The 15379-nt window shown below is 38.5% G+C and overlaps 1 protein-coding gene across 5 annotated transcripts in view; it reads right to left on the bottom strand.

Annotated features, from left to right (window-relative positions):
- Window positions 1-2611: 2611 nt before the first annotated feature.
- Mbnl2 (muscleblind like splicing regulator 2) overlaps window positions 2612-15379 on the bottom strand; it is a 150200-nt gene continuing 137432 nt past the window's right edge. For all 5 annotated transcript variants that reach the window (XM_076872425.1, XM_076872423.1, XM_076872427.1 and 2 more), the window contains one exon: window positions 2612-5406. In XM_076872425.1, the coding sequence (XP_076728540.1) occupies window positions 5392-5406 (15 nt within the window). In that variant the 3' untranslated portion in view covers window positions 2612-5391. The remainder of the gene's footprint in view (window positions 5407-15379) is intronic.

Raw genomic sequence — 15379 nt, 5'->3', positions numbered from 1 at the left:
AATAATTGTTTAATTTTTATGCATCTTGATTTCTCATGTGACATTAGAATAGATCCATCGTGATGCTAAAGATTTTGTAAAAGGTATGTGAACCAAACAGGTTACTTACTGTTTGCACACTATCTCATGAAATTAGCTCTATGGGTTTTCACCATACCTAAGAGGATGTCTGAAGTGGTTTTATTAAAATTTAGGTCGGTTAATACATATGAAATTTACATGGTATGTGCTGAAGGGACATCTCAAATTTTCAAAACAGCTGAAACAGAGGAAGAAACTGAAGTTTTATGCCAGTTGATTATGCAGTCAGGATGTACCAGAGGTAGTTTTTGGGCTGAGCTGTGGCTCTAGTCACCTCTCAAGGTGAGGAGGCAGACCCTGAAGGTAGTATTGATCTAGAATCAAGATACTGCTCACAACAGAATGTGTTCTTTGTACCTTGAGTAGGAATCTCTGTGGCAGTTGAGATTTATTTAGCAGTTATCACCGACACAGGATGGGCTCGTTAGAAACCTGGGTAGAATATTTAGCGTGGAGTTTGGCACCTCGGTAGGTCTCTGGTGAATATTCTCAATTCCACCTATCTCCATCCCTCCATCCACTTCACCCACCAAAAGCACAGAAGGAAGTCATTACTGTGCTTCATTTCTATCTGAATCATGTTCACAGTGACTCAGCCATTTCTATGGAGATAGACCAGTCCAACAGCTATGATCTCTTAATTTTGCAGATACACTAGGGTACTTGTGGGGCAAGAAGAAATCATTCTCTAGAGAATCAGTATTGTCCTCTTATAAATATCAGAATGTTGAATTTTATTTCAGATAGCCTGGCTGCTCTAAAATCTGTGGGGTTGTAAGAAATAAAGTAGCTTTTGTATTTTCTCAGGTTAAGTTGCATTTTTAAAGTTCTATGTAGTACCATAAAAAGTCAGTTTACTGACGAAAACTATATTTTATAAAACCAGGTGTGAAAAGTTTTAAGTACAATTTGTCTTAGATTTTTCACTTAAAATACCAACTTGTTTTTAAAGTTGGCACTTTGAACTTTCTATTAATGGAGTTGTTGGGGCGATTTTTTTTGTTTTTTTGTCTTGCCTTTTTTTTTTTTTTTTTTTTGGTGTGTATAAGGAGGGACGAACACAATATCAAGTCTTCTTCCATATTACAATAAGAAAATTGCTCTTCCAAATACCTATTTTAAAAAATATATCTACAAAATTTTTATAAGTATTTTTGCCCTTGGAAATTCTGATGGGACAATTTAAAATCATGAGCATGTTTATTTGTATTTGCCTGATGTGGTGAATGTTAATTTCCATGTTGGTAAGGGGTCTCAGAAGCACCCAGAAGGCCTGGAGCTTTCCATCAACCATGCCAAGAACATACTCTATGGTGTTCCTGCCCTGGCCCAGGTCATTTCTGGCCACCCCCGCTTGAATGCTCCTACCTGTTGGTTTGAAGATGGTTTGTCGCCTCTAATACATATGATGACATTGAATTTGCCAACGTAACAGTATTGACAGAGTGCAACTTGGAAAGGTGATTAGGTCACTCAATCTGTTGAATGCCTCTGGGTTAGCTCTTGGTTTGTGAGGGAGACCTCGCTATCAAAGGAAGGGATTGTCACTGTGAGGAAAAGTTGTTATAAAGTGGGGCTGCCCCTCGTGTTTCGTGTTTTCCTCTCTTTTCTAATTTTGTCGTGCTAGGGATGGAACCGGGGGCCTTGCATGTGCTAGGCCAGTGCTCTGCCATGGAGCTGCACCCTAGCTGTGTGCTGTCTCCTTTGCACATGCGCGCTCGCTTTTCTGCTTGGTCTGCTGGGAGTTGAAGCATGAAGCTTTCACAAGCCAAGTCAATACCAGTGCCATGTTCTTGGACTTCTCAGTTCAGAACTGTTTGCCAAAACAAACCTCTATAAACCACCCAGTCTCAGGTATTGTCCTTGCAACAGAAGTGGACCATGACACCATCCAGGAGGCCAACAGCACTTCCTTGAGCAAGGCCCTTAGAGTAGGAAGGGCTGAGGAAGGAAACCTGTGGCTCCTTTTGTCCATACATCAGCTCCTAGAAGGGTGGCTATTGATGGAACAGCAAGGGTTCCTGGCAGGGTACCCTTTCTTTGTTGAACATTGGTTATTTCATGGTCCACCTGGGCAGGACCTCTGCCCAGATCAGATCCCACCTTTCTGCCTCTCTCTTCAACCTTGGGTCAAGTCATGTTGCCTACTTGAGCTCTTCCAGAAGGGTACCTTACAGGCTAATGGTCATTTTCTTTTCTGCTAAAGAAACTGCTCTCCTTCCCATTTAGTTATTGATGCTCATGTCTCTTCATTATCAGTCAGGGTCTTGAGGAAGGCTGAGTGGTGGGATTTATTTTTACTGCTACTTTTAAAGAATACTAAAAATACTTCTAAAAGTACCATTTTAAAAAATTCTGTGAAAAAGCCAAATCCCAAAGCAAAAACACACCATCTCCTTTTTGAAAACTAGAGTTTGGTCTTCTTTGAGGTCAACTAACAGCATTTATGTGGATGCAAAAAACTTTTAGTTTGATTATCAGTCTGTTGGCAAAAAAAAAAAAAACAAAAAAAAAAACGACGACTATGGAATCCTTTTAAATGCTTCTTTTATTTCGTTGGTTGTACATTGGGTGAGTGAACTGAATATTACAACCAAAACATAGAATTGATACAAATTAGACTCCTGTTTACACTGTAAGATAATGAATGAGGGAAATCTTTAAGTGTTACAGAAAGATTTAGTAGAAATGTTACCAGTGGTATACGGCTGAAAGAATATTTCTGTGAAGTGCTGTTATATCCTGAAAACCAAGAGTGAAATGTAGTTCCCATATAGGTGGAGAGTTAGTCTCTTAACTACAGTATTTGTTGACTTGATATCTTCATGTCTTGGATATTGGTGATTTTGTTTTTGTAATTAAACAAAGCATTTAAGATTTATTCATCATAGTCAGACTTCTGAATATAAACAAACTTTTGGCAAATAATATTTATACAGAAAAATAGTTTTAGATCCTCTCAAATCCCAGAATTATTCTATAAAATTACATTATAAATAAATAAAAAGCAAAATCTGTTGTACATATATTTGTACATCTATGCATTTGCCTTGCCTCCTCCTTATTGTAGATGGCATATTTATGACTCTTTGCATATAATCACAATTCTGGAAAATGGATATCATAGTAAAAAATACAGTCTTCTATATTTGCTCAGGGATACGGGTGATGTTTTTGATGCTCCATTATTAAAGGGCTGAAAATAGTTGTGTGCTAATAATTTTTAAAATCAAAATCATGAAAGGAAAGGAAAAAAAAGACATTGTTATAACAATTAGTCTACAAAAATATTTCAGTGATTCCCGTAATTTACCATTTAGTAATGTATACTATGTTTTAAATGAGTTTAAATGAATTAATGAAGAAAAGAAACAGAAAAAAAAAGTTTGAGTGTTTAGGCAAGTTGTAGCATAACTACATTGTTATAGTTGAGAAACTTACAAATATCAATAACACATAAAGATGAAACTACCAAAGTAATACAAGTTAGTTACAATATCTTTCCACAAATTAAAACAAATGTAACAATACAAGCACTATGTAAGATTACACTTAGGATGTGATTTTCCTTTGCTAGGGTTATCAGATCTACAATACAAGATAAATAGATAGTAATTAGACTCTGACCAACATGAATTAAAATCCAGATTTCTTTTTTCTCAAACAACAACAACAAAAAAATGATATGGTTGGTGCATCTGGTTTTCAGAACAGGCGATGATGCCCAAATTTAAAATATTTTATATTCAATCTCAAAAGTCAAAATACTTCAATCACTAAAATGTCCACAAAGAAAATGGATGTTTTAAACAATTACACATAATATCCATTTATAACAGCTGTTTTGTTTCTTAAACAATAATTTAAAAACTATGTAGGTACTGTATAGGCTATGTGCAACATATAAAATGTGAAATATGAAATATTTGGTACGATAGTGCTTAAAATAAACTTTAAAACAACTTTCTGAACAAAATTTAATTGTATCGCTATTAACTTGAAGATCAACCAAGTATTTAAAAAAGTAAACAACATTAAAATATGTTTCATCCATATATAGTATATATATGTATGTGTATATATAATATGTATGTACTTGTATTAAAGTTTTTTATACTTTTGAGACATAAAATATGCTTTAAGGTGAAAGAATTAAAAGAACTATTTTTTCCATGCTGTAGTTAGTTACAACCCTTTAATCCAACTTTTGAAATGCAAAACAGTAATGGATTTTTTAAAAAGTGAAACTATCTACTTTTTTTGTTTACATAGTAATTTAGATTAAAGTCACAGTCCAATTTGCAGTGACTAAACTCAAACTTACTTAAATTAGAATATTATACAGATCTCCTCACCTACAGCTTCCTTGTTTGACTAGGTTTTTAGTTTAGAAGAGTTATTCTGTAACAGGCAACTGGATGGTGAGTTTGAAAGACTAATCCCTTAGATTAGACTGTTGGCATGGGCCTCGCATTCTTGTCAAGCTGGATGAAGTCTGGCAAAATCTAGGCACTTCTACAAAGTCTCTCTTATAAAACAACTTTAAAAATATACTTGTAAAATAATACCTTCAAGACTTTGTTGGGTGGGGTATGAAGCTCATACCGTGCAAAGTTTCTTTTTCATTCTATTTAATGTTATTCTAGAATCACACGATTCAATGCGGCATCTCCAGGCAAACCAAATACCACACTTTGATGTGTCCCCAGTACTTGTGCTTGAACGTCTATTCAGATTTTAGACCTGCAGGACAGGTGTCTGTTTTACTTCACTTCTCGCCTTTGCTGCGGCATCTGTCTCATCAAGAAGTGAAACTTACCCTTTGATCCAGGGAGTCAATGAAATGACAGCAGTCGGAGTTAGAATCGAACCTGCCCTCGGAATAGGATTTTAAACTAATGCTAACTGTTTATTGCTAAATTTGAGATATTCTGAGTCGAAATGAGTACATGGGCCGGACTGTTCTGCATCAGCTATAGTTATGGAGATAAGACAATATTCCTAGGACAGAAACTATGTTGAGAAACCCTTTAAAAGTAAACTTTATCCTTTATGTCTTTAAACATCACAGCTGGTCTCAGGTAGTTAACTATCTTAGGTTGGAATATACTAAGCATACCATATTTAATACTCATATATGATATAGCAGCACTAGCTCCTTAGAGTGGTGGTCTGTCCGGAAGAACTAAATCTTTATTTAGCATGCAGTTTGTGGCAATTCTATTGAGGAGGAAACAGGATAGTATGTACAGTAACAATGTTTAGTTATTCTCAATGCAGATTCTTGGCATTCCATTCCGTTTCTGCTGATTATTTCAGAATTATCTGTTAAAGAAAAAGACAGGCATAATTTAGACCTCCTTCTGCGAGGGAAAACACCGAGTTTAAGTTTTACTCTTTGCAAACAGACATTTGAAAATAGGTGCTTTCTCTAATTTCTCATCATTTTGATGTAGTTATATTCTTGCACAATCCCACCCTCATGCTGAAAATTTTTACATTTGATCACTTTTGCTCTTTGGCCACTGTCAGGAACCATGACTTAAATGCACTGTGACAGCATATATGTGGCGTGCAGTCTGTTTGGGCCTCTCTCTTTTTATAAATTTTGCTTTTTATTTTTTTATTATATGTTCATGTTACTGTTCAATTAATATTTGCTATGGGGATCATAAGTCAAATCAGAGGATTTGCTTTACTTGAAAAGTCATTTTAAGCTTAAATAGAAATATTTTAAAATTTATAATCAATATGTATCTATTAACTTATATTCAAAAATACATTCCCATCAAAAGCAATTCTGCTCCTGAGATATAACCACTGGTTTAAAATCAGGTTATGTTTAAATGTAACATATTAAAAGCATTTTAAAATACTCTTAATAAATCCAAAAGCACAGATAAAGAACAGATAAGGCTGAACTATCAAATGCAAACTACTGTCTGTCCTGCCGTTCCATCTCTAAGTTCATTTCCAACTCCATCCCTTTTCACAGGAGAGGAGTTTGGCCTGGGTGCTCTAGTCCATTAAATTGTCAAGCTTAAAAGCCAAGTTTTGAACATATTCTAACAATAGAATTGTGCAATGTTTGACTAGATTTTGTGTCATTAATAAACAAAATGCTTATTTTTAAACAGTTAAGAGTCTCTGTTTAGGAAATAATTGATAAAAATGCTTTATGGTGAGGATCAACAAACATTCCCACACCCTGGGATTCAATTCAATTCATTTCTACAAATGTAATTACTATCCATATGTCAGAGTTTATACATGTGGATTTTTCCCCAGAGTGGGTCCCCTGTAGTTTATGCACAATAGTTTCAGCACACTCAGATGGTTTCTCTCACAAAATAAACATGCACATTCTTTATTTTACTGAAACATACAGATGTGTATAAAACTGACAAAAATAGAGAAAAAAATTATTTACAGTAAATATTTATACTAAATGGAAGTTCAAGCTTCAGATATTAAGATCATTCTTTGTTTTTTTTTTTTTTAAAGTACCTAGGAATTTAAATTGATTGGGAAAATAACATTCCTTATTTCATATACTGATAGATAATGGCCAAAAATAAAATGATTTAAAATGAAATATTATCACTGTATCTAGAATTTGAATACGATTATCATTATAATTGAGGAATAGCCAGATTCTCCAAATGGTCAATTGATAACTTCATTTTTAGGTTTATATATGTGATTATTAAATGGGAATTTTTTCTACTTCATCCTTGAGCTCCAATGCTATCTGTAGCATTCCAAACAAGAATATGCCCCAGGACATCAAATCATGTCCCAGTTTTCTATTTCCTTTTCTTTTACTTTAACAAAAGTCTGTCTAAAACATATTATGGAAAAAAATCTTGCAGTTTGAAACTGATATACATAGTAATACATATTCTGGAATATATTTATAGTCCTGCTTACTGACTGAAATCAAAAGGCTTATAGAATAAAATTCCAAACCACCTGGAAACAAAAGTGTTCTACAGAAAGCCTAGCAACGGGCAAAGCGGCACAGGCCAATCTGCATTACAGAAAAAGTTACAACAGTGTCTGGACCTTGAATTTGACGAAGAGACCTATGTGACCACTGAGGTTTAATTGGGCGATAAATCTATTTCCAAGTTAAACTACAAACAGTGACTAGGTTCACCCAGACTACTTTTCCCTCTGCCCCAGCCTACCCATAGCTGTTATATCAACAAAGACACAAATAAAAATGAGCGTCAGGGCTACCAAATTTGCAACCATTGACTGCTGCCTGCATCTGGCCAGAAAACTCTGGCTACCCTGGGCCATGTCTTTGTCTATCTTGTGGAATATATATATATATATATATATATATATATATATAGTATAAAAAATAAGTTACACTCCTAGCAGCCATGAACTTCAAGAGGTTCAAGGGATTTGATCTTAGGAGTCAAGAAAGCTTTGGGCGTTTCTCCTTAGCCGTTCCGGTTTTTAGTGGCAACATTTTTCTTGAAAATACCATTTATTATTAAGTTATTTTTTTCTTTTTGAGAACTATAGCCTGCTGGTAGAGTGTGAATTAAGTGCACTCTGGGGTGAAATACACCCTAGAAATAGACACAGAATAGAAATTCAGATGAAGAATGGCTGCCGACAGATGCTTCTTATTTAACTGTTGCCCACTGGATTGCTGCTCCTGATGTTAGGGGTTTCAGGACCACACAGGCCCTAGGGAACTAGGGGAGGCAGGATGGATCCTGCTGCAAAAGCATCACCAGGACAGGCTGGAGGGAAGAAGAGAGCCAAGCTCTGTGTCTCTGTGGGTGCAGGAGGTGGGGAGCTGCTTGGAGGGAAAGAAAGAGGGATCTTCTATCTGATTTTTAATACAGCTTTTCTTGATTCAGATTATGTTTTTAATTGGCAGTAAAGAAACATAATTCGAAGCTGCCTGCATATTTTAGTATAGGCACAAAACACAAAACATACATTCTTAAAATAACAGGCTTAACCCTGGAAGCCGGATCATGTATCTGATAGGGACAATCCCTCACCCTGAGCTTGTTCATTAACAAAGTGGTGAACTGAGACATAGATCATCAAAGTGAGCTCAACAGACCAACTGTCAGTGGCTTATTTCCTGCCCCACACTTGGTCCAAGTGGAGGTGGATACCCAAAGTTCCTGACACAACCCATGAGGCGTAGCAACCCACGCCTTCTTGGAAGAGGCAACTGAGAATTTTCATGATATTTCATGAGATTTACAGGAGTGTAAGTCAGAGAAACAGCCCCCATGCTAGGGCTCCTGCTACAGCTCTCCTCTCTGAAGCATCATTGTTTTTGTTTGAGATTTAATACACATTCCCTTGATTTTCAGTAGGCCCTTAGAATTTATCTAGGGTCTGATGAGCAAGATATGTATTTTAGTCACATTTTGAAGACATAGAAAAGATGAATGACACAGTTTTCACTGGCTAGCGCAAGCCAGATGTCCGCCCACTCTGCTCCTGGCACAGGAATCCCCTCTCAGGACACGGAGGTGATTGTCTGAGATGGGACCAGAGGAAGCAATGATTTCTTGTCTAGACCTCTTCCAGTGCCAACTGAGGAGGGTGCTCAGAAGAACCCCTGAGAGCTCAGAAATCAGGGGAAAGGGAGGCCTTGGGGAACTATCTAGAGAAAACAGAGTCTGGAACACTAGATGGGGGACAGTGGGACTCTCTGAGGAACCAGATGGATAGGAACTGCTGAGTGACCTGTAAGACTGCTGGGCCTGCGTGGCCAATCACATCTTGTCCATGCCCCCTCCCCATGGATGCTACAAACATTTCTCCTCAGAGCATCAGAAACCCCGACCCAACCTCAACACCACTGCTACAGCTTCCAAGAAACCTTGGCAAGCTATAATGAGAGGACTAAAATCAAATATATTGAACATTTCTGTTTATCTCCCAGATGGACCAGTCCCTCAAGGAAGTAGGATTTTATGTACTAGAGGACAAGAACAGGAAAAGGAGGTTAACTTCTTAAGATTCTAGCCAATTTTTTATGGGGCCTATCCAAATGCTGAACTGAAAGCATTATTTCAATTCCTTTTTCCCATTAAAAGGGGAACCTGCAAAAATTGAGAATAGCTGATGCCCACGAAACCTGCCGTTCTATTTTTAAAACAGAAACTCACTTGATCTCAAATCATGAGCAATTTCATGTCTTCAGTGGACCCTCTAGTTATAGCAAAAATATCTGTGATGCAAAAAAAATATCAAATGGTTGCAGTAGTCCTTTTTTTTTTTTTTGATAAGGACAGGAAATCAGGCTAGGTGAATTCAACTATCCCCCCTAAGTGGCTGTATTTAAGAATCTGATGATTCTGCTTAATAAACATCCTTGAGTCACCCCCATCTGAACCTGGTCCATGATTAATCTCATACCTATTTACCAAAGATGAAGCATGAATGGCTTCATCGAACATCAAATGAGTTGCTTTTCTTTCAATGTTAGCAGCAGCCACTTAATGATTCCTGCATCCTCAATGACATCCTCCCCAACTGACAATGGGGAGCATATTAAAAAGTGGGCTGGGTGAAGTACTAAAGAGTAAGCTTGCTGGAGCCAAGTAGGAAGTGACCACCAATGAATGGGCCTGGTGGGGAGTGTGGCACAGTCACTCAGCTCCAGCCAACTGGAGCTGCAGAAACCCAGGCTTCATGTTCCTAAGCTTCCATTTCCCAAAAGAAGATGGAAATTCAGCAATTAAGTGATGCTCCAGAAAACAACTCTGTATGGGTCAAATATATCTTTGGGTTGAATTCAGCTACGAGCTGCCATTTCATACTTTCATCAGCCTCACTTTCTTGGAGGAGATACCTAAGTCTGGATCACTGTTTCCTGAGCTGGGCATTAGCCCAGGTGACAGTAACATCAGGGGAGGTAATGCTGGTTGAGAGTGAGCAGGACCAGAAGAGAAGAATTAATCCTGCAACTTTCAGACACTTGCTTTCACTCTAAGGAATAGGGCACTTGACTAAGAGACAGCCTCTACCTACAAAGAAAATATTATTCCTCCCTTGACTGAGTCACCAGTTATGAAATATGCATGCTGTCTCGTCTCTTCCCTAAAGATGATGGATTTAGGCCAAGCCATTCATCATTCAGAAAAGAGCTGACCAGGATGTGAAATGCATTTGGTTAAAAGCAAAATAATCTGTTCAGAAACTGAAACACTGAACCTGAACTCCTTGGCACCGTGTACTCAACAGCTAAACTAGCCAGTCCTCACACAGGAGAGTGCGAAAGGAGACGGAACAAAGTAGGATTTGTTCAGGGTTTCAGAGGCCCCAAGTCTGAATCCTATTGAGTTTTCTACCCGATTGTCCATCTCTAGGAACTGCACATAAAATTGTAAATTGTGAGCTTCTAGATGACTGTTAGAAATGTTTACACTACTTACATGAAAGTGCTCATTGCAAAGATTCAGGGGTGTCAGATAAGTTATCTTTGAAGACGAGAGCTCACTGTTAAATTCACTAAGAACTCTTTCTGCTTTTCTTAATCCATAGGGAAAACATTTCAGTGAGAGACCAATTATCCCTATGTTCTCAAACCATGAAACAATTAGAAAAAAGGAATAAAGGATATTTTAGTTAAATTCTCCTGTGAATAGCTCTCAGATATTATCTTTTAAAGCTGAATTTGAAGAGGTAAATGAAATATACTTTTAAAAAATATTTGTTGGCCTTGGTGAACTAGGAAGGGATTTCAATGGAACTATGATCAACATGGAAACCCAAGTGCACACCTCCTAGCAGTGTGTGTGTATTAACTGAGCCCATGGCAAAGCCAAGCTTCTTAAGTTCAGGAGGGATGTCTCATTCATCTTTACATCCCTGGTGTCTAGGATGGGGCTGGACACAGAGATGGCATTTATTAGTTATTGGTTGTATGAATTAACAAATAAAAAGTCACTGAGGGTTCGATGCCACAATGCTAGCATCAACAGGGGACTGTCAGACCAGTCAGGTAACAGAGAACAGTTCAGGAAAAGAGCCCCTGACCCCTTGAGACCACTTAGGGATTCATAAATATCCAAGAAAAATAGACATCCCTCTCCATTCTCCCCTTCCTATTATATACGGATAAAAGGAAAAATACTCCAGGCGGGGGCTAGACTCCCTCATGGAGGAGGGACACATATCTGGCAGAGAAACACAAATTCCCCCTGAAGAAAACTTCCCATATTTAGTATATTTCTTAGAAATCTGTCCCCATGATTACAGGGCCCCGTGTCCTCAGATGGAAATCTTTATAATATGGATGTTTAAACATTGTCTCTTTGAACAAAATTTAAAATAAATTTTAAAGTGAAAAATTGAATGGATTTTATCGGAAATACGACCAAGCTAAGGAGGACGGCGTGGGCTCACCTTCCTGATCTCTTTGTATGTATACATTTACTTATTTTTCCAGGGCTGGGATCGAACGCAGGGCCCTGGGCCTGCTAGCCAGTGGGCCACCACTGAGCCACACCCCCCACTGCTCCTTATCCATGGTTTTTCCTCCTCCTTCCTCTGCACGTCTTCCGTGGTGCACCCTCCACTAGCGCTGCTTCCTCTGTCCACTCTCTGCTCTCCAGTTCCTCCTCTCTCTGCCCTGCTGCTCCGCACCTCTTCCCCGTGGCAGCCCCTTCTGCTGAGACTCCCTGATCTTGTCCCAAAGGCAAAAGTGGTGGAGCGCCACGGTTAGAAGAAGACAGTACCGAGGCAGAGGGGCAGCCAAATACCTGGGGCTCAATGTAATTTGCCATTTAATCAAGAGTATGGATTACCGAAGTCAAAAGCAAATAAATGTCTTTTGTCTCTTGGTGAGCATATGGTAGCAGATAAAAAGTAATTAATTACAGCAGTTATAATTATACATGTTAATGAACACACACTTTGAAGAACTTTCTTTGGCTGATCTTATGACTATTTATAAAACTTAATTGTATCAAAAGTTGGGAGGTAATTAGTGGAATATATAAGGACACTTTGAAAACTGGTCTTATTCATTACTTGAGGGTATTATTGTTCTGAAGGAAGGTAGTGTTGTACCATGTTTGCCTTCTTTTCAATTTTTTTTTTATTATTTGTATAGAAAAGGAATGTACTAGGGGCTTAGGAGAAAATTCTCAAATATGACCGTTTCATCCTTGAGAAGAGCAAACTGAAGTTGGACGGAACATCCGTAACATGAAGTAGCACCTTAAAGACTAATTTTGTCAGAATTATTATTGTTTTTCCCTCTGATGACAAAACAGAGTTCACATCCAAAGCTCTAATTTTTCTATGACATCATTTCTGTCTAGTATTTTCGACTCTGTCATATTTGAACAGAAGATTTTTGTGTACTTTCTAACATTGTCATTTAAAAGTCCTTATAATTGAGATACACAGGAGAAATAGACACTAGCCCCATTAAAGATTACTGAGCGGGGTCCACACTGACAACCTAGACTGTGTGGATAAAATCCCAAGGTGAAAATTCTCCATTAAGTCAGATTCCGCTGCTCACGTGAGCCCATGGCACATGTGGAAAGAGGAAGGCTCTTGAACTGCAATTAGGCTTAGATCCGGACCCCTCCCCACCCCTGTCTAGCCTCTCTCAGTTCCAACTGCCTGGCGGGGAAGCTTGAGCATCATTTCTGTTGCTTTCACTCTGAGGTAGGCCTCTAGTCCTCGGATAATCTAAAAGTCCCCAGGTCATCCCAGAGTGACTTTTTGGTTTCTTGTGGGGGGTCGGGTGGTGGTCAGGCAATATATTTCTGAGAGTATGTGCAGATTCCCAGACCAGACAGAATTTATCACAAAAACAAAGCAACCACCATGATGTTTACTAAAAGCCATACGAGTGAAATAATACTCGTTTTTTTTTTATTATTATTGTTATTATTTAAACTGTGCCCCTAAAATAATGTCTTGGTTGGGGATTAAGGGGCTTGGATTTATTTGTAAAGGAATCTCTGACTTTTTTGCATCCGAAAAGCCTCCCCATAGGTGGCCCATCACATGGGCTTGCTCCGTGTTCTGCATTCTGAGAAGTCTTCTTGCCTGTCACTGTTAGTCTTTCCTATGGGGCTGGGGACCCACATCCTCCTCACGTACCTTCTGCCTGCCCTACAAAGGTGGGGGTGCAGGGCTGGCCCATGCATAGAGTAGAAGGGAAGAAAGAATAATGGGGAGTTCTCTATGCTCTTCTCAGAGTTAGGACCCTCTTCTCTACCTCAGTCCCAGTTTCTTACTATTCCCATCCCTGTGGGAGAATTCTGGGGGTCACACACCCATGATTTTCACACTGAGATGAGAGGATTGTCCTGAGACCACCTGTCATCCAAGAGGGACTGTTTACTCCAGGTTACAAGTGAGGAAGGAGGTAAAAAATTATGAGATGGAAGCTTCTGATTCCTAGTCCTGTGCCCTGGTGTTATGGAAGTGTTTAAAATAGAAATATATTTGAGAACTTGTATGTTTATTCAGAAAGAAAGGAGCTATGAGATCATGTGTGCTTAGCAGTTGCCAGAGAAAGAAAAAAGAAAATCTACAAAATCCTAGATTAGGAGGATGCTGTGAGTCAAGGGGTGTGGTGGGGTGGGGGCAGGGAGGAGACATGGGCAAATGGAACCACGGCATCAGGGCACATCCGAAAGATGGCATGCACAATTTGGTGGCCACCTGGGAGCAGATCTCAGGTTCTGTCTTCCCACTTTTCACCTGATATTTTTGATTTCACACCTTGTTTCACATTTATACTCCACAGACCTTCTCTGACTAATATGGCAGTTACAGGATTCATTATGAATGATGGGAGGCAGAAGGGAGTAAGAAATTTTCCATTAGACCCTGGGAATTTGGCTCAGGCACATGCTTTCAACATCACTCTTGAACCCCAAAGATTCAATGACATCCAAGAACATGGATGGTGTTTGGCCCATATTGTGCTATAACATCATTATCCATGGAAAATGTCGTGAGTGCTAAACTTTGTATAGTACACCCGAAGGGCCTTCTGTGGTTACGATGCCTTTGCCAAGTACTTTGGAAACTGAACTAACCTGAAGGTTAAAAGTTTGGTGTGCTCAATGCACCCAAGAATATCATGGAGAGTCCACACGCGTGCAGAATTCATTCTAGTCACGTTCTGATAGTGTTTTGAGGCCCCTGTAACTATTGTATCTCTAGGTGACCTGGAGATCTAGCCATCTGGACCACTGCTTTCTCTGTGGGAAGGCTGAGTTTCAAACCAGTGACCAGGGGACTTTGAACAACTTTTAAAAAAAATAAAAATATCTGTAAGAAAGCTAAGTTCCTTCACTATGTCAAGAAGCAATGTATAATACTCGTGTCATGTTATTTAAGAAAATACTTTAAATGTTTAGAATATTTACAGTAAGATGTGTAGGAAGTCAGGCAGAAGTTAGGCTGATCCCACCTGAGTCCCTTCACCTTAGGAGACCTCTGGACAAGAAGGTGGAATCCAAGAAAACATTTTTAAACGACATTTGTTTATATGACATTAAGACCCACTTTGTAACATACACTGGCAATATCTTTCCTAATATATTTATTATTGCTTATGATTAGTTTTGGCATAAATCTATCTTAAATTGCTTGGAGACTATGCACTGGCAACTTGGGAATGAAAAAGAAATAAAAATTAATAAATATGTAGAGTCACCAGTGTCAAGAAAAACTCAGAGCAGCAATGAGTTCTTTTTTTAACAGCTTATGCAGCAACTGCAAAGAAATTTCAAAAACATTCATTTATACAATATAGAGGATTTTCTTTTTTCCATGTGGGATTTTGCCCACAATGATAAATGGAAGATTTAGGTCAAGAAATAAAAAAGGAAAAAAAAAAAAAGATCCTTTTAGATTAACATAAAGTCCCCAATTCTGCTGAATGCCCAGCTTTTGTATCCACCCCCATTATGTTAGACTTAGAATCCTGGAAACATTTGGCCTCAGTGTCTGTCCTAACAGTGGAGCAGAATGTGTAATTCAGTCTGCTAAGCACGGGCTTTGAAGGCACCAAAGGCAGAGAAGTAACCAAATGCTAAAATTTAGTTGAAGTAAGAGTCAGATTTATGTAAGGTGCTGGACGTGGAAGAGCGTCTTTCGGTTGTAATCATCTCCCATGCACTTCCCAAAGCAGTGGGATGTGGCTGCTGTCTAACACATTTTCCAGCACAGTTTTTTCTCCTTTAGTTCTTTGCCTGTGTGTGTGTGTGTGTGTGTGTGTGTATGTGTGTGTGTGTGGCCTATCCTGCTCCCTGGCTGAGGCCCATTC

This window comes from Callospermophilus lateralis, chromosome 12 (assembly GCF_048772815.1).
Source record: "Callospermophilus lateralis isolate mCalLat2 chromosome 12, mCalLat2.hap1, whole genome shotgun sequence".
In the NCBI taxonomy this organism is placed as follows: Eukaryota; Metazoa; Chordata; class Mammalia; order Rodentia; family Sciuridae; genus Callospermophilus; species Callospermophilus lateralis.
The sequence above is the reverse complement of the archived record's forward strand: the minus strand, read 5'-3'. Positions and strand labels throughout refer to the sequence as shown.